General features: G+C 37.8%; 2 protein-coding genes across 2 annotated transcripts; one reads left to right on the forward strand and one right to left on the reverse strand.

The window, feature by feature from the left end:
* The first annotated feature begins 10,142 nt into the window (after positions 1-10,142).
* Positions 10,143-11,066, forward strand: LOC21391284 (VQ motif-containing protein 17). The gene has a single exon (XM_010107155.2). The coding sequence runs from the start codon at positions 10,247-10,249 to the stop codon at positions 10,844-10,846; it is 600 nt and encodes a 199-aa protein (XP_010105457.1). The 5' UTR covers positions 10,143-10,246; the 3' UTR covers positions 10,847-11,066.
* A 3,035-nt stretch (positions 11,067-14,101) lies between these two features.
* On the reverse strand, positions 14,102-26,775 carry LOC21391285 (probable plastid-lipid-associated protein 13, chloroplastic). The gene is made up of 7 exons (XM_024171582.1): positions 26,421-26,775; positions 25,456-25,577; positions 25,291-25,374; positions 25,059-25,155; positions 24,486-24,702; positions 21,372-21,424; positions 14,102-14,374 (listed from the first exon to the last, which is right to left on the reverse strand). Exons 1-7 carry the CDS (start codon positions 26,664-26,666, stop codon positions 14,279-14,281), a joined length of 915 nt encoding a protein of 304 aa, XP_024027350.1. The 5' UTR covers positions 26,667-26,775; the 3' UTR covers positions 14,102-14,278.

Genomic DNA, 26,775 nt, shown 5'->3' on the forward strand with positions numbered 1-26,775 from the left:
ATGACGCCAATTTCTGGACGTCAGATCTGATTTTGCATCTCAGCCTTCGTGTGCGGATTAGACGGTTAATGTACTCTCAGCACGAAGTATCTCCACGATCTTGCCGGCCCATCATCATCCTGCTCTCCCTCTCTATTAATTAAGTCGTGTATACATTGCCAAAGAGAAGAGACAGAAAATTTTCTAGCCGTGCAATTGATAGGAAATATTTTAAAAATTACAAAGTGGGGTATTGTGTTGTTCTTGAATATTGTTGTTTGTATCAAATTTTTCCAGAACCGACTCTTAAAATTCAACACTGTCCCTTTTGTTTGAATTGTTTAAGTTGATTTACACTATAATAAAAAGACAGTTATGATTAATAAGGTCAATAATAAAAATGTGCCTTTTAGTTTTGCACTTTTCTCTAGTTGTATTCCCAACTTATGCCCTACATTTTAATTTCGAGCAATATGTACAAAAATATCTAGAATTTTGGACACCTTTTAAGAAAATGTCCAATTATTTTTCATTTTGACTTATGTCTATTTTATTTTTATTTTTATTTTTTACCTAAATCATCTATTTAATAAGATATGCCACCATATAAATTTAGGCCTGTTTGACAATTTGGATAGAATTTTGGAAATCTAGGGTAAACTACAAAAAAAATAAAAAATAAAAAAAAATCGAGCGAGCCCACGTAACATTAATTGCTAGCATGTGAAATTTGTTGGGTTGCAGATTGATAGTACCATCAAATCATGATACTATCTCCAAACAAGTAAATGAAAGTACAGCTTGAGGTACAATAATGATTTTTTCTTTTGGGGTAAAAAAACAAAAAAATTCTATTGTGGTATACTACTCATAGGCCATAGCCATGTTTTTATGGGTACAATTTGAGGTATGAATATATGCATGGGCTAAAGTGAAAATTAACGAAGAAAGAAGAGAAAAAGCATAAAAAGAGATATCTGTTACAACTAGCAAGTTGCAGATGAATGTCTTTCTTTTTATGTTCAACAAGAATTTCAAAGCGCAATCAATTGTTACGTTGAAAAAACGATAAAATATGTGCATATTTCGACTGTGCTAATTCTAGTTGGCATGACAAAAGGCTATTTTCAATTGATATATATAATTACTCCAAATCATAGAATATGGGATAAAACTTTGTTTTGATCTACATTTTTAGGTATGAATCAAGGCATATAAGTTGATTTTGAAGTAATATATAAGTACTTCAGTGTTATTTAAAAATTGTAAACTGAGCCAACTAACTAATGATAAAAATGTAATTATTAAAAACTCGTCTATATATATCACTCTTAATTTTATTTCGAGTGATGAATGTAAAAAATAGCTCTATATATTACAATATATAATAAATTAAAATGTGAATATTAATTAAAGTAGATCCCGAATTTACCAAACTCAAGCTCCTTACTAACTTTCCAAAAAAATTTGGCCCATTTATTTTTATTCCCATTAAAAAAGAGCTACTTACTTCCTTCTCCCTCTAATATTCTAACAAAAACTAATTTAATTTTCAATGAATAGTTCATATTGTTGTGAGAAGAAAATTCCTTTAACAGCGTCTTTGTGAGAGTTCTACAACCGACCATAGCTACAAGCTATGAAAGCATAGAAACAATTAATATGTGAAAAAGATACTAAGTTCATTAATTATACGTACTTTTGTACGCAAATGAGAGTACGTATTCGTACGTCCTGGCATGGCATCTACCTTTTATATATAATCTTCAAGCAGTAAGAATACAATATTATTGTAATTTTGAAGAGAATTTGTCGAGATTCTCTCACAGCCTTGTGTTAAAAAAGTATAAACAATATTTAGCGAAGAAATGGAACTATTAATTTATCTTTTTCCTCAGAAGTATTTTAGTTAAATATATATAATAACTATTATTTCATTTAAAGTGATGATAATCTTTTAATTGCTGTCAAGTTTTGTTATATTCTCATGGTTTGGTTCATATCTTTAGTTTTCTATATACAACCGGCTAAACTAGACTACAAATGCTCTTAGACAACCGTCTAAATTAGACAACCAGCTAAACTAACCGGCTAGCTCTTTTTTTTTTTTTTTTTTTTTTTTTTTTTTTTTTTGGGGAGTAGTGGTATAAAAAAAAAATGTTTTTTTCTAAAAAAAAAAAAAAAAAAAAAAAAAAAAGAAAAAGAGAAACATACATATATAAAACCAGGTTCGGACATCTGTATTGGACTATTGGTTATAAGATTACATATACGTTTGTCAATCTTTGTTGAACCTTTCGTTCATATATACATATACATATACGCATACATATACATATGAGTGGTTCAACATTGGATACACATACATATAAAATCTCGTTATATGAGCTAATATACTTGTATCCTTGGATGCAACATTATTATAAGTTTTCACTACTATATAAGAGCTGCTAGCGTTTTAAATTGAGTGGTTCAAGCTTAATTTATAACTTCGAACTATATATGTAAAATTTCGTTAACAAATCAAATTCAGTAGCTACCAAACAAATAATACCATGAGTAAGGTTAGGTTTTTTTTTTTTTTTTTTTTTTTTTTTTTTTTTTTTTTTTTTTGCGATTATTAGTCCTTGAGTAAGAAGACGGAAATTAGCTATTAACAATTAAGTCAAACAACACGAAGGACTTAATAGAGTGCGAGGTTGATTCCACATTTAAAAAAAAAAAAAAAGAAAAAAAAAAAGAAAGAAAGAAGAAACTTAACAACTAATAACCGTGCATCATGAAGTTTTTCTTTTCGATCCCAATGTCACAACCAGAACGACAAGCAACCCTTAATTTAAATTATATCTTTTTTTAATTTAAATAACAATGGATTTTAGTTGGCACTAATGCAACTTGCACTACACATAATAAAAATTTATGTACTTTACATATTCCCAAAGTGATGGTATTGCCTAGTCTATACACTAGTACAATACCACTTGTCCTTTTTAAAACAAAAGGTCCCAAGTTCAACCTCTTAACAAGAATAATAGTTCAATTTCATTCGATGAGGAAATTAAAAAAAAAAATGATTGTATAAGAATTTCAAATAATTAAGATTATCCAAAGTTGACTTCAATCGATAAAACTGAAAACTGAAAACTATAATATTAGACTCTTTTCTTCTCGTTTCTCCCAAATATTGATTGTAATTTAATTTTCAAGTAATTCTCGTTTGAATTCGTTCCCCAAGTAATCTATCATGAAAATTCAACTTTGCTAGAGTGATTATTCTAACGTATGATTAAAATGCAACTATTGTTGACAAAGTTATTGAGTAATTAGTGTTGGAAATTTTAAGGGAAATGAGACTTGAAACACGTAGAAAGTACGCTTTTTTTAAAGTGTAATTTGTCCCTTCTCGTTAGAGATTGCTTCAGATTCTAGGTAAATTTTTTACAGGACATGACAAGTCTTTAAGTTGTTAATCACAAACAAAATGATCACAACACTAAGAACACAAGAACTCTTTTTTCTGGAAATTTTGAACAAGAAGAGATAAGAATTGTAGAGAATTTTCCTCTATATAAATTTTCAGCAATTCTTGTTCTTTTAATAGTTTTTATCACAACAATACGTACAGACACAACCAAACTTGAAAAGGCACATTTTCCATTTGAATTGGTGTAAATTCAAGTTTTAAAAACATGTCTTATCGAATATAACTGTTACGGCGCTGCAGCAGAATGTTACAGGCGCTACAGCGCCAGTTTCTGGCAAACTAGAAACTATCCACGCAAACCCGAGCGCTGCAGCACCCATCACTGACGCCGAAGGGCCCTGCCTACTGGAAATGACATCCATTCCATCACCGCAGCACCATCGCTCTACCTACTGAAATGATGACCATTCCAGCGCCGTGCCTACATGCATTAATACCCCTTATACGCAGAGAATGCAAGGCGCTTTTATGTGTGATAAAACTCAACAAATTCTTATATATTATATTCAAACAATCCTAACAATCTCTCACTTGTTTAAATATAATATTGAAGAATTCTATCCAGAAACTGTATATATGCAGAAAGTAAACTATCTTCGATTTGAATTTTACCTTAGTGTAAGTTTCATAAATGTATATTCAGAATTCCAGGTAGCCTAAAGCTTTGAACCAGTTATTCCTTATGATAATACCAGTGAAACCACATACATAAATACATTAGTGTTCAAGTATTCTACACAACACCCGCTTTGCACTATTCATGGCCTTGTGCAATCCTGATTTATAAACTTTTCAAAGAAAAACTCCTACTCTTCTTTGAGGCGGCACCACCTCTAAGTTTACATAAGCGAAGTTCTTCCAGTATCTTTGTTACTTTTAAGATACTTGTTCTTAAAACTGAACTTCATTAAGAGTTAATCTTAACTCATCCCTCACACAGTAACAACCAACACTAAAATTTAGTGTTAAAACTCTCCACTTAACAATGGCTTGTTATTACCCATTGAATCTAAGATTACTCATTTCGTAATGTTTGATTGGGTTGCCATCATTGGTGGATTTTTAATCCAGGAGTTTTAGCTCCATCCCATTGGATATCGTCCTTACTAAATCTCTTGAAAGAGCTTTAGTAAAAGGATCCGATAAATTTTTAATGGACGTCACATATGTAAGAGAAATTATTCCTTCTTTGATTAATTTCCTTACATAATCATATCTAAGACTCATATGTCTTGACTTTCCATTGTATATCTCGTTATATGCTCGAGCTAAAGTGGCTTGACTATCACAATGTATTGATATCGCTAATACATCTTTCATAGTCAATGGAATCTCCAACAATAGATCCCTTAACCACTCTGCTTCATTCCCAATTACTGCTAATGCAACAAATTCTGACTCCATAGTTGAGTGTGTTATAAAGGTCTGTTTCTTAGATTTCTAAGAAATAACACCTCCTCCCAAAGTAAACACCCAACCAGACATTGATTTGTTATCCCCAATACTCGATATCTAGCTTACATCTGTATATCCTTTTAGAACAGTAGGGAATTTTGAATATTGGAGACCTAAGTTTTTAGTTCTGATTAAATAACCAAAAACTCTACCAATGGCCTTCCAATGTTCAACACATGGATTGCTAGTAAATCTACTCAATTTACTAACTGCAAATGTTATATCAAGTCTTGTGCACTATACTGTATACATAAGACAACTAATAGCACTTGCATACTCAAGTTGAGCCACTGCTCTTACACCATTCTTGAAAAGTTTTGCACTAGGATCAAATGGAGTACTGACTTCCTTTATCTTTAAATGACTGAACTTATTCAACACTTTTTCAATGTAGTGTGATTGGGTTAGAGCGTAACCCCCACTATTCAGTCTAACTTTGATACCCAGTATTGTATCCATTTCACTAAGATCTTTCATCGTGAATGTGGATGATAGAAACCTCTTTGTTTCTCCTATGCCTTTCATGTCATTGCTCACAATTAGCATATCATCAACATAGAGACATACAAATATAATACACTTATTACACACCTTTGTATATAGCTGAATCAAATTGTTCATGTCATTGTTTTGGTGCTTGTTTCAATCCATATAATGATTTTACAAGTTTACATACTTTATGTTCATTTTCCGGTAGAACAAAACCTTCTGGTTGTCCCATATAGACCTCCTCATCGAGATCACCATTTAAGAATGCCGTCTTGGAATCCATTTGATAAACATAAAGACTACGGATAGATGCCAATGCAAATAATATCCTAATAGTCGTTATTCTTGCTACAGGTGCATATGTATCAAAATAGTCAATTTCTCATTTTTGTCTATACCCTTTGGCTACCAACCTAGCCTTAAAAATGTTTAAAGTACCATCAGTATGATACTTTCCCCTAAACACCCATTTACAACCAATAGGTTTAGAACCCGGTGGTAAATTGACAAGCTCCTAAGTGTGGTTTGATATTATTGAATTCATCTCATCAGTGATAGCATCCTTCCAAAAGGCCGAATCCCTAGAAGCCATCACTTCCTTAAAAGTTTTAGGATCATCCTCCACTTGTAATATCATAGAATTTTCCTAGTGACATTACATCCACTTCCTTCTATTAAGTAAAAGGAAATAAGCTAAGAATGATCAATCTCATCCGATCCCAAACTTTTCTCTATACGGATTCTCTTCCTTCTTCTTGGCTCAATAGGATGTTCATTGATCTTTGAAGATGTCTCCTCACGAGATTCTTCATATGTAGAACTTTGAGACTTGTCCTTATTCACCAATAAGTCTTCAAAGAATTCTACATCTCTTGATTCAACTATCACATATGATTCAACTATCAATGTACATTGGACTCCAAGTTCAAGAGTCTATGTGCCTTGCTATTTACCGTACAACCTACAAAGGCACACCTAATCCCTCTAGGACCTAGCTTCGTCCTTTTAGGATCGGTGTTCTTGTAGTAAGCAAGACACCCCCACACTTTGAAATACCCTATATTGGGTTTTCTTCCTCTCCATATCTCATATGGAGATGTTTTATTTTTCTTAGAATGAGTTCTATTGAGAATATGACATGCACTAAGAAGGGCTTCACCCCAAAAATTAAAGGGCAATTTAGAATGCAATAACATAGCATTAATCATCTCAAGAAAAATTTAATTTTTTCTCTCAACTAAACCATTTTGTTTAGGTGTTCTAGGTGCAGAACATTCATGTATTATGTCATTTTCTTCACAACATGTATTAAAATTATTTGGAAAGTACTCACCTCCTCTATCACTCCTAAGAGTTTTAATTTTCCTTCCCAATTGATTTTCTACTTCCACTTTATATATCTTAAATGCATTAAAGGCTTCCTCTTTATGTTTCAATAAATAAACATATGTATACCTAGATGCATCATCTATGAAAATAATGAAATAACGATTACCACCTCTTGTAATCATTCCATTTAATTCACAAATATCGGAATGCACTAATTCTAATAATTGTGAATTTCTTTCAACACTATGAAACGGTTTCTTTATCATTTAGATTTAACACATATTTCACATTTTTTAAAAATTATCAACATCACAATTCAATAATCCACACTTGATCAATCTTTTCATAGTTAATATACTAATATGGGCTAATCTACCATGCCACAAAGAAACAGAATCAACCATATAAGCGGAATCAACATTTTTATTACTAAAATTGTCAATAGTACATAGTTTGACCATTCCCTCACTGGAATAGCCTTTTCCAACAAAAGAACCATTTCGGGACAAGATTAAATTGCCCGACTATACACAGCCTTAATCTCAGGCTTACCCAAAAGATCCCCACTAATTAGATTTCTATTCATATCGGGTACATAAAGTACATTGGCTAGAGTGATTTTCTTCCCAAAAGTGAATGCAAGTTCCACACTCCTTTTGCCAAGCACTTTGGAACAGAATTCAATCCCCATTTGAATCTCTTGTCCATTACTCACCTCTTGGAATGTTTTGAATAGATTTATCATAAGAAACATGAGCGGTAGCCTAAGTGTCATACCACCATCTGGGAACCTTACCTTGTACCGCATTGATTTCACTCACAATAACGACAATCTCTTCCTCCTCAATAGAGTTCACCTTAGCCTCATCGCTAGGCTTCTTTTTGTAGTGACAATCTCTTGCATAGTGTCCCGCTTTGCCACACACAAAGCATGCTCCCTTGGGTTTCTTATTGGCTTGTGTCTTTTTGAATTTGTCTTGATCCTTTTTAGGACCCAAATTCTTGTTCTTGTTGGTTTGTGAGGGCTTAGTCACGGCATTGGCTTTGGAAATACCCTCATAAAAATTTTCATTCTTATCTCTTGCCCTTTACTCCTCTTCGATCCGAAGACGTTTTTGTATGTGCTCCAACAAAAAATCTTCATAACTATGCAAAATCTTCTTTCTATATCCTTTCCAAGTATAAGGCAATTTAGCAATAATTACTCCTACTTGAAATGATTCAAGAAGTTCGATTTTCATAGCCCTCAACTTATTAACAATCACTTGCAATTATGCACTTGTGGTAAAATTGGTTTATCATCAGAAAACTTAAAATCAAAATACTTTGTAATTAAGAATTTCTTGGTACCTTCCTCTTCCGCTTTGTATTTGAACTACAATGCATTCCATATCTCTTTTTCTGAAGATGTATTGGTGTAGAGATCATAGAGACAGTCGGAGAAAGAATTGAGAATGTGGCAACGACATATCAACTCATCCTCCTCTCGTTTCTTTTGTTCCGCCTTGAACGCTTCAATGTCGTCATCGGATGGTTCGGGAATGGGCTCCAAATCTGGACTCAAAATGTGGAAGATCTTCAATGCAGTCAAGTGAAACTTCAATTTGTCCTGCCACCTTGTAAAGTTAGTCCTATCAAAGCAATCCAATTTAACCAAGTCTTGGTTCATCAATTTGATGGTGGCGATAGTAGTTTCGGTCTCCATTGCAGAAATTTACGCTTTATGATTGTTGGAAATCTTGAGGAAAATGAGACTTGAAACACGTAGAAAGTATGCTTTCCTTAAAGCGTAATTTGCCCCCTCTCATTAGAGATTGCTTCGGGTTCTCGGTAAATCGCTCGCAGGATATGACAAGCCTTTAAGTTGTTAATTACAAGCAAAATGATCACAACACTAAGAACACCATAACTCTTTTTTCTGGAAATTTTGAACAAGAAGAGATAAGAATTGTAGAGAATTTTTCTCTATATAATTTTCAAGCAATTCTTGTTCTTTTTACAGTTTTTATCACACCAATACGTACAGACACAATCAAACTTGAAAAGGCACATTTTCCATTTGAATTGGTGTCAATTCAAGTTTTAAAAACATGTATGATCGAATATAACTGTTACGGCGCTACAGCGGAATGTTTTGGGCGCTGCAGTACCAATTTCTGGCAAACCAAAAATTGTACACGCAGCGCCCATCACTGGCGCCGAAGCACCCTACCTACTGGAAATGACATCCATTCTAGCGCCGAAGCGCTCTACCTACTGAAAATGATGTCCATTCCAGTGCCGCGGCACCCAAACTTGGCACCGAAGCGCCGTGCCTACGTGCATTAATACCCCTTAAACGCAGAGAATGCAAAGTGCATCTATGTGTGATAAAACTCAACAAATTCTTATGTGTTATATTTAAAAAATCCCAACAATTAGTTTACTTGTGTATATTGTAGCATAAATCTCGGACTTTGGGAGAGAGTAAAATCGCAAGAACATGAAGGTTCTTAACACATAAAAAGGAAAGAAATATAAAATTATTATATATATAATATTTGGTATATGTTTCTTTTGGACCTGTAACGCGGATTGTGTACGGCTGTCGTTTATGCAAACCAAACCATGACATTGGTTCACTCCAACTACGCGGATTCGTGTAATAGTTAGTAGTGGAATGTCACTTATGAGAAGGCAAAAAAAAAAAAATATATATATATATATATATATCTTTTTGCTTGATTACCAAATTGCCCCTCAAAACATGCCTGTATAACTGAATATTACAATAGTATTGGGTAGCATGATGATACATGGCTATGTCGAAATCACTTGTAGCTTTAATTCTGTTTCACCTCTAACGCCACAAGATTTTGACGTATAGGGAATTTACTGTTTTGCCCTTGTGTCATTAGGTTTATCTAGGTTTGAAATTTTACTAATTGTGTCAGGATTTAAAATAAAGCTAATCCCTAAATTCTATCCTAAGCACAAGCATTTGCTAGAGAGGGCAAGAAAATTAAGCAACTAAACAAAGTATTTTCTTTTAATGAGGAAGCTACTAAACAAAATAGTTAGAGAAGTTAAAGAAAAGAGGATGTTTAGGTATTTTCTAATCACGTGAGATTAGGATAGAAGAGTAGATACAAAATATATAAAAATAAAAATCCACAAAATGGGAACTAGTGGGGGACCATTGAGTTTCATTTACTTTATTGACTCTTGCATTTTGTCAGACTAGGATATTCATCCAATCCTTGCTCTCCCATAGACATACATGTATACATATATATATATACATATATATATACATACATATATATATACATATATATATATATATACATACATATATATATATTAATTTTTCTCATTTTATAAACCCTTCCAATCAAACAATCTCTTATAATGTTATATAATTAGCTTTCTCCTTCTCCTATATATGCTATTTACATTCCCCATCTAAAACAGACACACCAACTTCCTCACATCCCTCCAAAACCCTATAAATCTAGTTATAACTCTCCAATGGAGGCAATGACCAAGAAACAAACTTGTGCCCACCTCTCAACTTCACCACCACCATCACTGGCGATTCACAAAGCTTCACACACGATATCAAAAGCCAAGCCCAAGATTCGGATAATTCACATATTTGCGCCGGAGATCATCAAGACCGACGTCGCAAACTTCCGCGAGCTGGTGCAAAGACTCACTGGGAAGCCGACCGAGAAAGACGGCAAGAAGATAAAGCAAATCAGAAGCATTCCCACAAGAGGAGAAGATCAAGATGATGATCATGATCCCAAAAACAAAACCTTCCCAAGCAAGCCTTTGGCTAAAAGAGCAGATACGACGGAAATTGGATTGCTAGGTCTTGATCATATTGTGAGAGAACAAAGGATTAAGGAAGAAGATCAAGAAGCAGAAAAAGAACATGGGAATACGTGGATTAATGGTCATGATCAGAATATTAATTCAGGTGGGTTCTTGGAGAGGTTTGCAGATTTGGAAGGGTTTATTGAGGAGCTTAATCATGAATTCCCTTTGTTTCCTTCTTTGATTAATCCTTTGGAGGCTTCTAATTCTCATGTGCAATTTGGGTTTGGAGGACCTCAACTTGCTTAGTACTATTACGTACGATCTATATCTAACTATGGTTTCACTTTTTCTTTTCTTTTCTTTTCTTTTTTTTTTCCAACACAAAAAGAAGAAAATTTGAGGGCTCTGATCAAGTATACTTTCTATGGGGTTTTAAGAGGATATTTGGATGCATTGGTTCTACATTCTATGGAATCGTTAATCCGGCCGTTGTGATTAACTAATGTTCTAATGTGATTCTGATATGATTTTCATCTGTCAATATTAAGCGTTGAATTTTTACAAATACTTCTTTTCCTTGATTATTTACAGAGATAATATTGTCGCAATACCCCAAATTATGTTTGTTGTTAATTTGTTTATTTAATTCAGTTTATTTATTTATTTATTTTTGTGAGGGATTCAGTTTTCTTATTAGGGTTTTTAATTTGTTTCTTTCTTCTGGATGTGGCTCTGAATTTGTCCCTTGTACACGCTGGTCTCTCTCTTTCTAGACTCTAGTTCTGAAGAGTTGGCAAACAAAACAAGAACGTGCAAAAAACTAATTAGCCAATGGAAATTGTATTGCTTTACTTGCAAGAGTTAATAATTAATTGTGTACTATTTTTAAATATTCAATCATCATTTGTTGTATTACAGAAGTCGTCTTCCACTTGTCATGTTGTTAGCGTTTATATAAACATCTGTTTATTTAACAAGCACATCTCGTGGAAATCATTAATATCAGATTCATCTTTCCAAGTTTAGCTAGTACTTCTCACTAACATATTTCTTTAAATATACAACTTGAAATATTTTATATATAAAGAATTGTAATAAATCAATTTATTTTTGGTTCAAGTTCTGCCTAGTTGGCAAATAAATTGACATGAGAACCTCATAGGGCAGTATAAAATGGAGATTATGCATTAACAGGATTGATTATTCATCCAAATAAATATAATTATGATTTCTCAAACTTATTTTTTTTCTCACTTGCTGATAATATACATTATGATTTGTGAACCAACTTAAAAAATGCGTTGGTCGTTTGTTAGTTTGAAAATCATATCAGCAATTTTGTCAAGGATGCAACAAATATTTCTTTTTGGATTTTCATGTTTGTGGTGACAGGAAATCTATTTGACTGCTATCACAAAGAAGATGTAAATCATATAATTGATAAAAATATAACTGCATTTATTTAATCTAGGTTATAGTTTACTATTTCATAAGATATACGCAAGTTTGCAGCTGAGGGTTAACAATATATAACAAATTTGGCGTGGAAACAAGGCATTTTACAATTTATATATTTAACGTGGAAACAAGGCATATTACTAGTCAACAACTTTTTGGAGAAACTTTATTTGCAAATTGTAATATTAAACTGAAAAGATGCACGAAAAACATTGGCCTTCCACAGCTGAAACTTAAAATAGGATGTAAAATTGATCAGATTCATAGTATCAATATTGCAACATGTTTCTTTCTTTCTTTTATATTATTAATAATTAGAACATTACATACGTGTTGGTGTCATGTCTTTCATCCGTAACTACAGTAAACAAAAAACAAAAACAAAACAAAACAAAAAATGGAGGACTCTAACCAAGAATGTTAGCGTGTAAATTACGCTTGGTGCCGTCCGTTTTTAATTATTCACTCGTATCAATTTCAAAGAAAAAAATTTCACCCATATCGTATTTGTGTACATTATGCTTATATTTTTTCCACACAAAAAGTATTGTATTCATTATGATTTACACAAATATTGCTGCCTTGGAAAACTATACGCATGCTTCAAGCTATAATAATTTTTGTGCAAATTAGGCTTATATTTTCATATCCACCTGTTTACTTAATCCGTGTGTTCAAACGGAGCTGAATTTGGCAAGCGTGCGTGTGCACAACTATAATTTCTTTTAAGTTATTTTTTATTCGGCACAAATTTTGTGAGGCATTGCATACATAACCAATTATTTTTTGGCACTTAAACCAGTCATCACCACTAATTATGTACTAGGCGCACCAGACAGGTGACAACAAAAGCATATTACTACTACATGGTAAACTGCAAGACATACGACATCTTACGGGGACATACGACATCCTTCAATGGAGAAATGGTTCAAATTCAAAGGGCAACAAAGCTATAACCTGTCTAAAAGCTACTGTAGGACAGACGTAACCAATCTTCTCAAAAGTTGCAATCTGTAAAAGAGGCGCACTCAGGACCACTCCTGAGAGCGCATTTTTACGGACTCTAGCCGTTTAGCCCTTTCTTCAAAGACCCTTAAAGATAGGCTCGAGCCTTTTGTCGAGGCCTGGGACCGCATGAAAAATGAAATTAAGAGATTTTAAGCCACTATGAGACTATGAGATGTGGTTCTCCGTAAGATCTCTTAGGTAAAAGGATACATTTCCTAGTCACCATGAAAATAATGATTGACAAAGTAAAACAATACATTTTTCTTGTGTTTTTTTTTTTTTTACTCTAGAGATTTCCGTCGATAAAATTAGCCAGCTGTTGGAAATTCTGACAAGTAAATTTCAAGTACTGGGCGTGCTGGGATGACGATGCAAAAGCTCACAATTTGTCAAATCTGTGACAACAGTGAAAATGAAGACTCAACGGAGAAGAGAGAGAGAGCAAAGGAGTTCTTCAATGGGCCAATGGTAAGACTACATACAATGATACAAACAAATGATACAAACATGACGAAATAGCAAGGGCACTTTTAAAAAATACCTCTTGAATTTTTTTATTTACTTTTAGATTAGAATTAATTATAAGATAGAGTTTTTTTAAAAAAATACTTTTAATAAATTAGGTATTTAAAGAGATATAATATGTAATTTTCTCAAATAGAAATTTCTTTCCGCCGCCCATTTTCACCAAAAAGAAAGAAAAACTCCAATAAAAAAATGAATAAATAAAAATCAAAGTACACAAAAAGTAAAAAAAAAAAAATGCATTTTCAAATAGAACAAAGTAAAGAAGAAAAAAGGCGGCTCTCTAGGTGATATAAGAGGCAAGGTTGGGATGCGGAGAGACAGCAAAGAAAATTTCAGTCAAATACCATGGCACCAAAGTCAATTGTGTTCATATTACTAACTACGGACCCATGTTTAATATCTTTAATATATTTTGCATCTATCTAGTTAACCACTTGCTTATTAAAAGTAGGAAAACAATACAACCTAAAATATTAGGTGAGAATTGGATTATTGTCAAATAAATCAAGTCTTCTAAATTTATCGTTCCAGTCAATTGACTTGCACTACACAAACACGGAAAGTTCGAATGATTTATGAAGTATCGAAGATTTTTCTCATTCTTATTTTTTAGTTTTTTTTTCAAGTATTCAGAATACAGGCGAAGATAACAAGGGGAAGGAAGAAAACGAGAGAGATCAAATGAGAATTTGAATTCTAATTGAAGAGGGGGAAAAATCAGTTTCATACATGAAAGAGTCATTAGCTTTCATACTCTGTAATGGACTCTGCCAAGGGAGATGAGGGTGCATCTAGCCTTGTGAGGACCTCAGGGACTCCACTGGTATCTCTTATTATCTGCAAAAAACCAACATGAAAATGTTGGCTAAGAATTTTTCAAGTCTAGGAAAATGTGTCTCGTCATCCCTGTATATCTTTATTAAGCACCTATATCTACTAAGCATAATGTCACGTCATAAAATCCATTCATGAGGGGAAAACATAGTTATGAAATAAGACCATCGCCAGTAGTCCGTTTTCGGCTCATCTTGTTTAGTATGGGTATTTCCATATCCCAGCTTGTGACTAATCACGAGACATGAAGAATATAAATAACCATCAAAAAGTAAAGATTCCAAAAATAATAACGAAAAAACCTGCTACATGAAATTTCGGTGCTCTTCAAATTTAGAAACTGTAATGTTTCAAGTCCTAACGAACAATAGTAGGTTAAGCTAAAATTCTTTGCAAGCATACAGGCGAATAGTAACCTTGAGCTAAATATAAGCCATAATCACACAGCCGTAATACTAGACAAAGGTGCTGAGCTAAATGGCTCAAGAGTAGTTTTACATGTTTGAAGTCACACACCCAATGCATATGGTTGCGGATAACAAGGGATTAAAAATCCTGAAAACAATGGCCTGCTAGGTCAGATTTATTTTTTAGGATTAATCTCCCCTAAATTTTAGAGTCATTCCCACTTTGCCCCCTAAAGTATGAAAGCTCTCATTTTGCCCCATAAATTTTGAATTGTCCCATTGAAGCCCTTTTGTAAGAATATCTGTTAAAATCAGATAGAAAAAGAGGGGTTAAGTGAAGCTATGTCATTTTTATCTGTTTGATTTTAATAGAATTTCAAATAGAAAGACCACATGACTACATTACTCTCTTTTTATCTACTTGTTTTTAACAAAAATTACAATAGAAGCGGTTAAGTGGGAACAATTCAAAGTTTAGGGGGCAATGTGAGAGTTTTTAAAGTTCATGAGGTAAATTGGGAATGACTCTAAAGTTCAAGGGACACTGGTGATAATAATCCTATTTTTTACATCGTAATACAAATTAGTTAAGAATCTATAATTTTCATATTGAGGTATAACATACTAGACCTTATCATTAAGACTATATCCATTCGATAACTTCATTTAAATTTCTAATACTATCTCTAAAGGAGAATGGGACATATACTTTCTTTCATCAACTCCAGTATGAGCCAAGATCATTAGACAAATGCGTGCATCATGGGCCGAGGCTGCGTAAGCAATAATGTATTTATTCACCATGCATTCTAGATGAACAATATATTTGTTTCTCCACAAAGGTTTGGATTACTTGGAACTATTTTCAATATCATAAGACCAGATCTATCGAGTAGCAATTTCACACAGTAATGCAAGTCAATGGAATTTGATTAAAGTTGAATTAAGAGAAACTGCACTGAAAGAAGAAATACAAGAGATATGGGGGTGTTCGAGCGACCCCTTGCACTCCCTAGAGCAATAGCTCGTCTAAGACAACTCAATTACAACTTCGATACCCCTCCAGCCTATTTCCCTCTGGTTTTATTCTTCTCTTCCTCACTAACCGTTTCTACTCTCCCCTCTCCCGAGGTCTCTCTCTCTCTCTCGATCTGGGCTTATTACACCCTTTCTGCAGCAACTCCTTCTCCAGCTTTGCTTGCTCATTCCATGTCAGCCTCCACCTCACCATTTCCCTCAACACCTTTTTCTGCCACATCACCTCGATTGCCTTTGGGCCTCCTCCTAGCGTAAGTGAAACGTAGTGGAGGTCTAGGTGGCCCATCAATACCCCCGGCCCAAAGATGCACCTTGTCTGCAAGGTGAAAATCTAGAAATGCTGCGTGAATGCGGTTGAAACTCTGCCAGATGTCCTCATGATCTGGCAGGTGCTCCCAGTGAAAAAGGACTTCTAACTCCGTTGTAGACCCACGAGAGGCTTGGCGAACGCCCCGCAGTGCAGCTGGCTGAACTTGGAGTACCATATCAGGGGTGAGCTGGGGCGGAAGAGCAGCATTCGTAATGCTAGCCCCTACTGCCCGGCGTAACTGGGAAAACATGGAAGATAGGGTGGATGGCCGCAGAAACAGGTAGCCGCAGCCGGTAAGCAACGCGGCCTATCTTGGCCAGGACAGCATATGGTCCGTAGAAGCGAGGCGCGAGCTTCTCATTCCGACGTTGCGCCAGCGATTTCTGCTGATAGGGCCGAAGTTTGAGGTACACCAAGTCGCCCACCTCAAAGGAAACCTCACGGCGAGAACCATCTGCCCGAAGCTTCATCTTTTGTTGAGCGCGCAACAGCAGTTGCTTCAGGAGGTCTAAGGTGGCGTCGCGATCCGCCAGTTGCTGGTCGACAGTGGCCACAGGGGAGAACCCGAGACCGTAACGCACCAGGGGGGTCACGACCGTAAAGTGCCCGGAAGGGAGTCATGTGGGTGGCGGTATGGAATGAGGTATTGTACCAATACTCTGCCCAAGGAAGCTACTTTGACCACTGGCGAGGCGTGTCGGATGAGAAACACCACAAATACGTCTCAAGGCACCTATTCACCACTTCGGTCTGCCCATCCGTTTGGGGATGATAGGCTGTGCTCCGGGCTAGCATTGAACCTTGCTGTTTGAACAATTATGTCCAAAATTTGCTGAGAAAAATCCTATCACGATCAGACACAATAGAACGGGGGATTCCATGCAACCAGACCACCCCGCGAAGGAACTCAGCTGCCACTGTTGTGGCAGTGAAAGGGTGTTTGAGCGGGATGAAGTGAGCATACTTGCTCAGGCGGTCAACCACGACAAGAATGGCCTCGTACCCCTCTGATTTGGGCAGCCCTTCAATGAAGTCCATCAAGAGGTCGTCCCACACTCTGTCGGGTAGGGGAAGGGGCTGTAACAATCCCCCGGGGGCTAAGGTGTCGTACTTGTGCTATTGGCACACTCTGCACTTCGCGACGTAAGTCTCCACGTCCCGCTTCATGCCAAACCAATACCAATCGGCCGCCAAGCATCGGTATGTTTTGAGCACGCCCGAGTGGCCCCCTGCCACCCCATCATGGTACGTGCTTAACAATCCAGCCACTAAACTTGAATCACGTGAGAGTACTATCCGTCCCTCTCTCATGAGGCGACCTTGCTGCAAGGAAAAACCCAGATGTGACGCTGAGTCGGCCATGAGGTCTTCAACCATCCATTAGAGCTTGTCATCCGAAGCGGTTTGGCGTGTGAGCTCCTCTAGATCAAGCTCAATGGGGGCCGAAAGGAGCTGGAGTTCCACTGCTTAGGGCAGGCACGAGAGTGCGTCCGCTGCCTTATTCTCCAGACCAGGGCGATAGTGAATCTCAAAGTCAAAACCCAACAACTTGGACAGCCAATGCTGATGGTTCTCATTGACTACCCGCTGATCTAGCAAGAATTTCAGGCTCTTTTGGTCGGTGCGAATAATGAAATGCCTGCCTAGAAGATATGGACGCCACTTCTAAACTGCCAGCACAACAGCCATAAGCTCCTGTTCATATACTGACTTTAGGCGAGAAGTGCTAGAGAGTGCTTGGCTGAAGAAGGCGATGGGGCGTTGGTCTTGCATCAAAACCGCTCCAATCCCTACGCCTGATGCATCCGTCTCAATCACAAACTCGCGAGTGAAGTCGGGTAGTGCTAGTACCGGTACAGTGGTCATGGTCGTCTTGAGCTTTTGGAAAGCCTCTGCGGCTTCCTCTGACCAAAGGAAGCTGTCTTTTTTGAGGAGATTTGTTAGCAGCCAAGCCATTGCTCCATATCCCCTAACAAATTTCCAGTAGTAACCAGTTAAGCCAAAGAACACCCTGAGCTCCCGAAGGTTAGTAGGCACCTGCCAACTCAGCATGGCAGCGATCTTAGCTTTATCTGCGGCCACCCCTTCGTCAGAGATGATATGGCCCAGGTACTCCAAAGTTGTCTGCCCGAAGCAGCACTTCTTGGCGTTTGCATACAGGTGATGCTTGGATACCTTGTCCAGGTGCAGGGCGTGCTCTTCCAGGGATTGGCTATACACCAAGTTATCATCGAAAAACACCAACACAAATTTCCGGAGAAAGTGCGAAATACCTCGTTCATGAGAGACTGGAAAGTCGCTGGAGCATTGGTGAGCCCAAGGGGCATGACCAAAAACTCGTAATGCCCCCTCGTGGGTGCGGAACGCCATTTTCGGCACATCCTCGCTGCGCACTCTAATTTGGTGGTAGCCCGATTTCAAGTCAATCTTCGAGAAGATGGAGGCGCCATGCAATTCGTCGAGGAGCTCATCTATCACTGGTATAGGAAAACGATCCGGAATAGTCTCGCGATTCAAGGATCAATAATCAACGCAAAACCGCCAACTTCCGTCTTTCTTTTTAACGAGGAGGACTGGGCTAGAAAACGGGCTGACGCTAGGCTGTATGATGCCCGCGGCAAGCATCTCCCCCACTAGTGTCTCAATCTCGTCTTTTTGTGCTTGCGGGTACCTATACGACCGGACATTAATTGGTGAGGTCCCGGCCTTCAATGGGATGCAGTGATCCCGTGACCGCGGCGGGGGAAGGTCGGACGACACTTGAAAAACAACGCCATGTTTCTGCAACACAGCTTGCAGGTCGGATGAAACCTGGTCTGTCCCTTCCCACCCCACGTTCACCCTCGGCCAAAATCATTCCCAATTCTACCCAGAAGCCCTGCCCCTCATGCTTCAGTGCCCATAACATACTTTTCAGGGAAACAGGGGACTTACAAAGGCCTGGACCCCCCTGTACAACCACCGGTGTCTCACCAATCTTAAACTTCATCGAGAGGGCTCTCCAATTAAAACCGCCACCGCCCCAAGCGTCTCTAACCACTGCATTCTGAGGATCACGTCCGCGCTGCCCAGTTCTAAAGGAAGGAAGTCTTCCACGATTTCGACATCCTGCACCGATATACTCCTCGGCACACGCCTTTTCCCTTGACCGTGAGGCCAGTTCCCATCACCACCCCATACCCGCCAGTGGTATCCAGTCCCAAATCCAATCTTTTCACCAGTTCTGTGGAGATTAAGTTGTGGCTAGCTCCACTATCGATTAGGATTACCACCTCAATCCCCTTAATCCGCCCCTTGAGTTTCATCGTTCGTGGTGCAGTCAATCCCACCACTGAATTCAACGACAGCTCCACGAGCTCTTCAGCCAATGCATCCTCCCACGCTTCCGCTCCGGGCTCACTGGTCTTCTCGCCGTCATCCTCCTCGCCACAGACCACCAGGACTTACAGCTCCTTGTTGGGACAACGATGACCCAATGAATACTTACCATCACAGCGATAGCACAACCCTTTATCCCTCTTTGCTTGTAGCTCGGCATCTATGAGGCGGCGGAAAGGAGGTGACAGAGCACCCACCTGCTTCTCAGTCGGTTGTGTGTAACGTGGCTGGACAGTAGGCCCGTAACGTGTTGCTGCAGCTGGAGGAGCAAGAGAGTTTCTGGCCATGGTCCTTGTGAGCCCATTGGTCCCCTAGTGGACTTAAGTTGTAAATTCATATCTTCCACTCTTTGGGCCAACTCCATAATCCGGCCCAGCCCAGTTGGTTTGAGCATCCTGATTTCAACCCGTACGTCTGGCTTCAGCCCTTTAATGAAATTCCCCTCCAAGACCTGCTCTGGAATTCCCGCTAGCGGCGCCGCCAGAACTTTGAACTGCCGACAATACTCCCGCACGGGGGTTTCTTGCCGAAGTGCGAGGAACTTCTCGTGTAAACTTCCCTCTTGTGTTGGCCTAAACCGATCCAGGATCATCCGTTTAAGGTCCCCCCAGTCACGGATTGCTCTCCGGCCATCCTCCCACTGCAACCACGCCAGCGCCTCTCCTTCCATGCTGACCACCGCCACTTCTAGCTTCTCCCCCTCAGAGCTGCGGTTGAGGGCGAAGTACCTCTCCGCTCGGAAAATCCACCCGTCGGGATCCTCCCCATCGAACACCGGCACCTCCACCCGCCGCGTCCGCCATTCTCCTCAATTCGCACCGCCACGGCCTGTCGCGTCCTGGCGTCCTCGGACTTCGAATGGTCCTCCACCCCGTCCGTTCAGTCCGCCCGGTGTCATCATTGGGACCGAAGGAAGCTCCCTGGCCGAAGCCGATGGTCCCAGTGTGGACGCATCCCGCTGTCTCAGGAGTTCTTCCAACTTCTCGATCACCATCTCCATGCTCTTCTCCAACTTCGGAATCTTCTTCAAATCCTCCCAAAACGCCTCCTGCAGCTCTCCCTTCATTGCTTCCAGATCGCGCTGGACTTCCTCACGTACCTCCTCCGCTATCTCGTCCACTTTCTTCGTCGGTGCCATCCCATAAATCTTGCTCTAATACCACTTTGATAAGACCAGATCTATTGAGTAGCAATTTCACACAGTAATGCAAGTCAATGGAATGGAATTTGATTAAAGCTGAATTAAGAGAAACTGAAAGAAGAAATACAAGAGATATGGGGGTGTTCGAGCAACCCCTTGCACTCCCTAGAGCAGTAGCTCGTCTAAGACAACTCAATTACAACTTCGATACCCCTCCAGCCTATATCCCTCTGGTTTTATTCCTCTCTTCCTCACTAACCGTTTCTACTCTCCCCTCTCTCTCTCTCTCTCTCTCTCTCGATCTCTCTCTCTCTCTCTCTCGATCTGGGCTTATTACGCCCTCTCTGCAACAACTCCTCCAGCTTTGCTTGCTCCTTCCATGTTAGCCTCCACCTCACCATTTCCCTCAACACCTTTTTCTGCCACATCACCTCAACTGCCTTTGGGCCTCCTCCTGGCGTAAGTGAAACGTAGTGGAGGTCTAGGGGGGCCATCACAATACCAAGGAGTCAAGGACAATCAAGCAAATCTTTTACTGAAACTCTAACTAACAACTGTTTTAGCTTCACTGAACTTTATATAATTAAGGGAGCAAGAAAATTATGTCTGCATGTCATCCCTAAGCAACATCAGTTATAAGTTTAACCTAATTAAAACAACAGATGAATAAGTATCATGTTAATTGTTACGACGAGTTTGGAAAGAGTATTTGGTTAGTATACGTACAAGTATCTCGTCATCAAGATAAGAGATCATAAATAGTCTCTGGAAAGTTCCACCTGCATACATATATCAAATGCTTAGGACGAATTCAAAGTGATAAACAAGTGAGCCTAAAAAGCAAAATACAAGAAAAGAACGCTTGACTAGCATCTACTGAGAATCGAACTGTATCTATGTCTACACACACGTGCACACACACATGCATGCATACATACATACATATATAGATGCATGCATGCATCTATGTATGCATGCATGCATGCATGCATCCACACACACAACACACACATATGTATGTTGATAACTCTAGAATTAGAGTAATCTTAGGCATCTTTAAGCCTAGAGTTTGCTCAACCGAAGGTAGATTTGCATTGTTTTCTTTGTTTTCGTCTTCAATTTCTGGGTTTGGTGATCGGTCATGTTAAAATCTGTATATGTGCTACTTCTGAGGTGATTTTGAAGAAAGTTGAGTCAAAAAAAGGGCTGAGTTATGGTCTTTGCTGTGTTGGTGTAAACTATAGAAATGCTGGAAAATGCTGCAGTAAAATCTAGTAGCTGCAGCAGCTGGGGATGATGTCAGCACACATTTTTGCAAAGGAAAAGGACAAAAGTTCACAAAAGGATGAGGCTGTGCACAGTCATGTGGACCCAATCACTCACTAGTGGCCACCTCAGCATCCTTTGTTGCCCTAGCAAGAAGTACACCCATTTTTAGAAGATAGCAGCCGCAACAACAAAAATAGGAGAGGAAGGACAAAAAGAAAAAAAGTACCAAAGAAAGAACAAGAAGGAGAGTAAGCTAATTGGAGGCCACCTGAAGAAGAAAAAGAAGAAATCAAGGTGGCGTTTGTTTCCTATATTCGTCCCTGATTCTGAATCATGATTCATAGTTCTCTACAGTGTTTTTTTCTCACAAAAAATACACGTAAAACGAGAATGGTTCTGAATTATGATTCTGAATACATAAACCAAACATCCTCCAAGTGATTCAAGCTCTCAAGCAGCTGAAATTTCTTCTATCCCTCTCTGTTATCTTTTATCCTATTTGTACTTTTCTTTTTAATTGAGTGATAAGCCTTTACTCAGGCAAGTGTATATTAGGAAAAATAAGAGGAATTAGAAAGCTTGTTAGGAAAGATTGTCCTCAAGCTTGCTAAGGAAGATTGTTAGTTAAGCTTGCTAAGGAAGATTGTTAGTTTCTAGTAGTTAGTGAATAAGTGAATGTATAAAAGGGAGAAGGAGGAAAGGAGGTTAGGAAAAAGTTTGTTATTTGTTTCTGGGAAAATCTTGGAGTAATCCAAGTAGGGGAGGCAGCAGACCCTCGAAGATCCGCATATCAGTGTTTCATTCTGCTATAATCAATAAAGTTGTTCTTGATTTCCATCTTTTCCAATATTTTCTTACCGATTGTCCTTGAATCTACCAAGATCTTATCATTGAGATATTTGCTGAATAATGGAATATATTGAGAATATGGATTTTGTACTTTCAGCCATGAGCTAAGTATTTCTTGCTAAGATTATTGATGGAACCAAGGTTGTAAGAATGATGGTTAATTTTTTAATTGCTTGAGTTTTTATTCTTGTTCATCTACGTGTACTTAATGCTTATTTCTATTTTTGATTGGCCATCAATTGAATACAAGACTTAGATTAATACTAGAAAGGTTAATTTGAGTTGAATCTAACATGAATGATGCAAGTTCAATATGCTTGTTTAAGTTTGTTGATTTGTAAATGGTATAGGAATATATTATTCATCTTGCATAACTAAATGGAACCAGTGCTGAGATCTGTATTCTGAGAACTAGATTCACATACGCATATGTTGGAAATAGTTTAAAGAATTTAAGTCATAATTAATTTGGAAGAATTTTATGCAAAAAAATTGAGTTTCAGTCAACAAGAATAGAAATGTTGTAGCATTCCTACATCATTTTAAGGCATGACTTACAAGTACAACTGAGGTGAAATCAATAGTCCTAGCCCATTTAATCACTGAATTAAGATCTATAGCTGCATTCTCATTATTTTTACTACTTTTTGCTTGCATTTTCATTGCTGCCATTCTGCCCAATCAGTTTATTGAATTGTAGTTAGTTGATTTTTTTTTTTTTTTTTTTATCAAATTTGGTGTTTGGGGTGACTTGTACATTGATAAGCCTTTACTCAGGCAAGTGTACATTAGGAAGAGCAAAGACTTAGGAAGGGGCAGGGCTTGATCGTGGGAGAGTTATTTTAGCCTTAAGTGGGAACTCTTAGTGTTAGTAGTAGGTTTTCTGGTTAGCTGGCAGGGGAAAAGGAAAGGAAGGAAATTGTATAAAAGAGGAGGTAAGCCGAATGGAGAGGGAGGGGGGGAAATAATCTGGAAGTAGAAAAGTCTTGGAATCATTCCAAGCAAGGGGAGGAAGCAGACCCTCGAAGTTCTGCCTATCTTTGTATAGAATTTGTCCGTCAATAAAGTTCCTTCGTTAATTCATCTTTGATTCTTTTGATTCTTGAATTTACTCTTTCGTGAACTTGTTCCCAAACACCAAGGCCTTATCATACATTTTATTATCGGTGACTCAATCCTCGTGGGATCGACACTTTTATTCACACTTTATTACTTGATTGCGATACATGCACTTGCAACATAAAAATCATGCAACATATGTATATTTACATGTGTGCATGTGTGTGTATAGATGATACACACACCCCTTATACAATCACTTATTTCAAAATCTATCGTACACAATGGATCATATGCGACCAAAGGTGAGTGAAAATATATCACCATCAAGCGCCTTGGAAATTTCCAATACCTAGTAGTAATGTTTTGCATCTACAAGAATAGTACTATAGCAAAAACTATCATGCTGAATGGCAAAGATACTGAGGGTCGAAACCAATATCTAATAGTAATGTTCTGCATCTATAAGAATAGTATTAATAGCAAAAAGTATCATGATGAATGCCTAAGATACTGAGGGTCGAAATGAATCAATATTAGGAACAAAGTAGCAACATCCACGCAGACACCTTTGGACAACCTATGGAGACAGTGATTGAAAACAAAGGCACCAAATCAAATAAGAATATAGGAAATGGTCAACAAAACCATAATATTTCTTACTTAGGGGAAATTTAAGCCCACTAGAGAAAGCATCCCTAACAGGTATGGGAAGTTGTTGTATTGTGCTAGCTGCCTGACCAAGTGCACCTTTTAGCTGATCAGGTACTGTTTCTTCAATCACCTTTGGAGTCTCAAGAACCCCTTCAACATATTCCTCTTTCATTCGAAGTGGCCCTTCGACAGACAATTTAGTTGAAAGAATAAACCTGCACTCTATCTACATTGAGAAGCACGTGGCAAGCATAAAAACAAAGGTGGGATGAAGTGATTTTGGTCAAAAGATTTCGCAGAGACATCATTACTATAAGAACAAAGTTTTTTCATTCGTTGTTTTAAATTTTAAATGCTCCAAGAATCGTTCTTACAATTATCTGCATGAAAAGGGCCTGATAAACCACATGTAAATATTGAAGAATAGGAACTAAAAACTAAAACATTGAGTGTGTGTAGCAAGCAGACATCATTTGTTCTATCAAACAGACTGACAGAGCATAGCCAAACCTTTTAAGCATAGCAATTATTCAGCATCGATATAATAAGAGAACATAACATTCAAAGCATAAAGTTCAATACCGAGTTCAAAAGTCTCGTGTTTGCTGTAATATTTGCATATGCATCCTTGATCACTACATCCATTTTTGACAAGTTAGCTAAGTTCGGGGGAAATCTCCTGCAACATTTCGGGGACAAGAACACAATTAGCCGATTTCTACTACAGTCCAATCCAATGGAAACGGCAACATTTCAACCAGCCATGGTTCCCATATAACCAAGAGGAAGAAATATATACACATAAATAACTCACTCAAATATGAATCTGGCAGCAAATAAACCAGGGCTTCTAGACCCGAACCACTCAAAATTCCACCGACCTTCTAAGAAGGGCGACCTGAGTAGCTGAACAAACAAGTGAATATCCAACACAACAAGAAGCTTGCTCAAAATCCTCTGTGCTTAAATAAACGCTTACGTCGTTGGACGAGGTGTCGGATTGAGCCGCTCAAGCCCAGTTATTCTCTCATTGACGTCAATCATGTGCATATCAGTTGTCTTTCCAGATACTAACGCCTCAAAACCCCCAGCATCTTTAAACTGAAATCAAAACATGCTCATAAATTCAGATTTCTTAATCATTGAAAACCAAAATAGCATAAGAATTAAATCATTCACCCCCTAAAAAACCAATTTCAAGCAAAAACTACTAGTCATTATCAAGTGAAAGACACAATTAGCTTAAAAAAAAAATTGAAATGGGGCGTTAAAGGGGGGGGGGGGGGGGAGGGAGCGATTAAGAAGAAAAATTCAATTTCAAAGCTAAAACGAGTAGTCATTACCAAAATAGAACACAAAATTAAGTAAAAGTAGTGCATTAAAATCACTGAAAGTCCTTAAAAAAAATCAGTGGAAGTGATTAAGAAAAAAAAATCCTAATCTCAAGCTGAAATACCAAGTTATAAATCGAACGAAACAAATGATTAAGACGAAATAGCAAACTGAGTTTCACGGCGAGAATTAACCATTTTGTAAATGAAAAAAAAAATCCTGATTTCAAGCTATAATGCGTCACTCACAGGGGAAGCAAGCAATAAAGGAAAAATCCTGATTTCACTATTAAATTTTTGGTAGAAATTTAAGAGAAAATATAGCAGTCATTATCAGATCAATCGCATGAGTAAAATTAAAGAAAAGCAATTAAGATTCACAAAATAACATTAAAAAAATCCCAATTTGAAGCTAAAATAGGTAGCCATTATGGAATTCGACACGCAATTAAGCGGAAAAATGTACACTTTGAGAGTAACAAAATAGACACTATGAAATTAAAGACTCAAGAGACAAAATTCATTATAAAAATCCAAATTTAAAGCTAAAAATAGGCAGTCATTATGGAATTCAACACACAATTAAGCGAAAAATTCAAAATTTGAGACTAACCGCGAGAAGAAGCGATTCTTTAGCAGACAGCCTCTCCATTTCCTTGGCGTAGGCCGCGGGGGCACCCTGTACGGTCTGCTGGACCATGGCTCGGCAGGCCAATCTCTGGCCGACGCCGGGGCTTCTCCGGTCGGTCTCCGGCAACATGGTGAGGGAGGTGGTGGTCGGCGTCAAGGAAGAAGACGACGACGAGCAACAAGAACGGATAGCGGAAATTGAGGAGAAAGAGGATTGTAAGGACGCCATTGAAGAGGCTGTGTAAGTTCAGGAAGAGAAGAGAAGACGAGCGTCAAAGGCTGTTGACTATTTGTGATACGTTTGAAGTGGAAATCAAAGGGAAGCGATTTTTGTTATA

The sequence above is a fragment of the Morus notabilis genome, unplaced genomic scaffold, assembly GCF_000414095.1.
Source record: "Morus notabilis unplaced genomic scaffold, ASM41409v2 Scaffold662, whole genome shotgun sequence".
Lineage (NCBI taxonomy): Eukaryota > Viridiplantae > Streptophyta > Magnoliopsida > Rosales > Moraceae > Morus > Morus notabilis.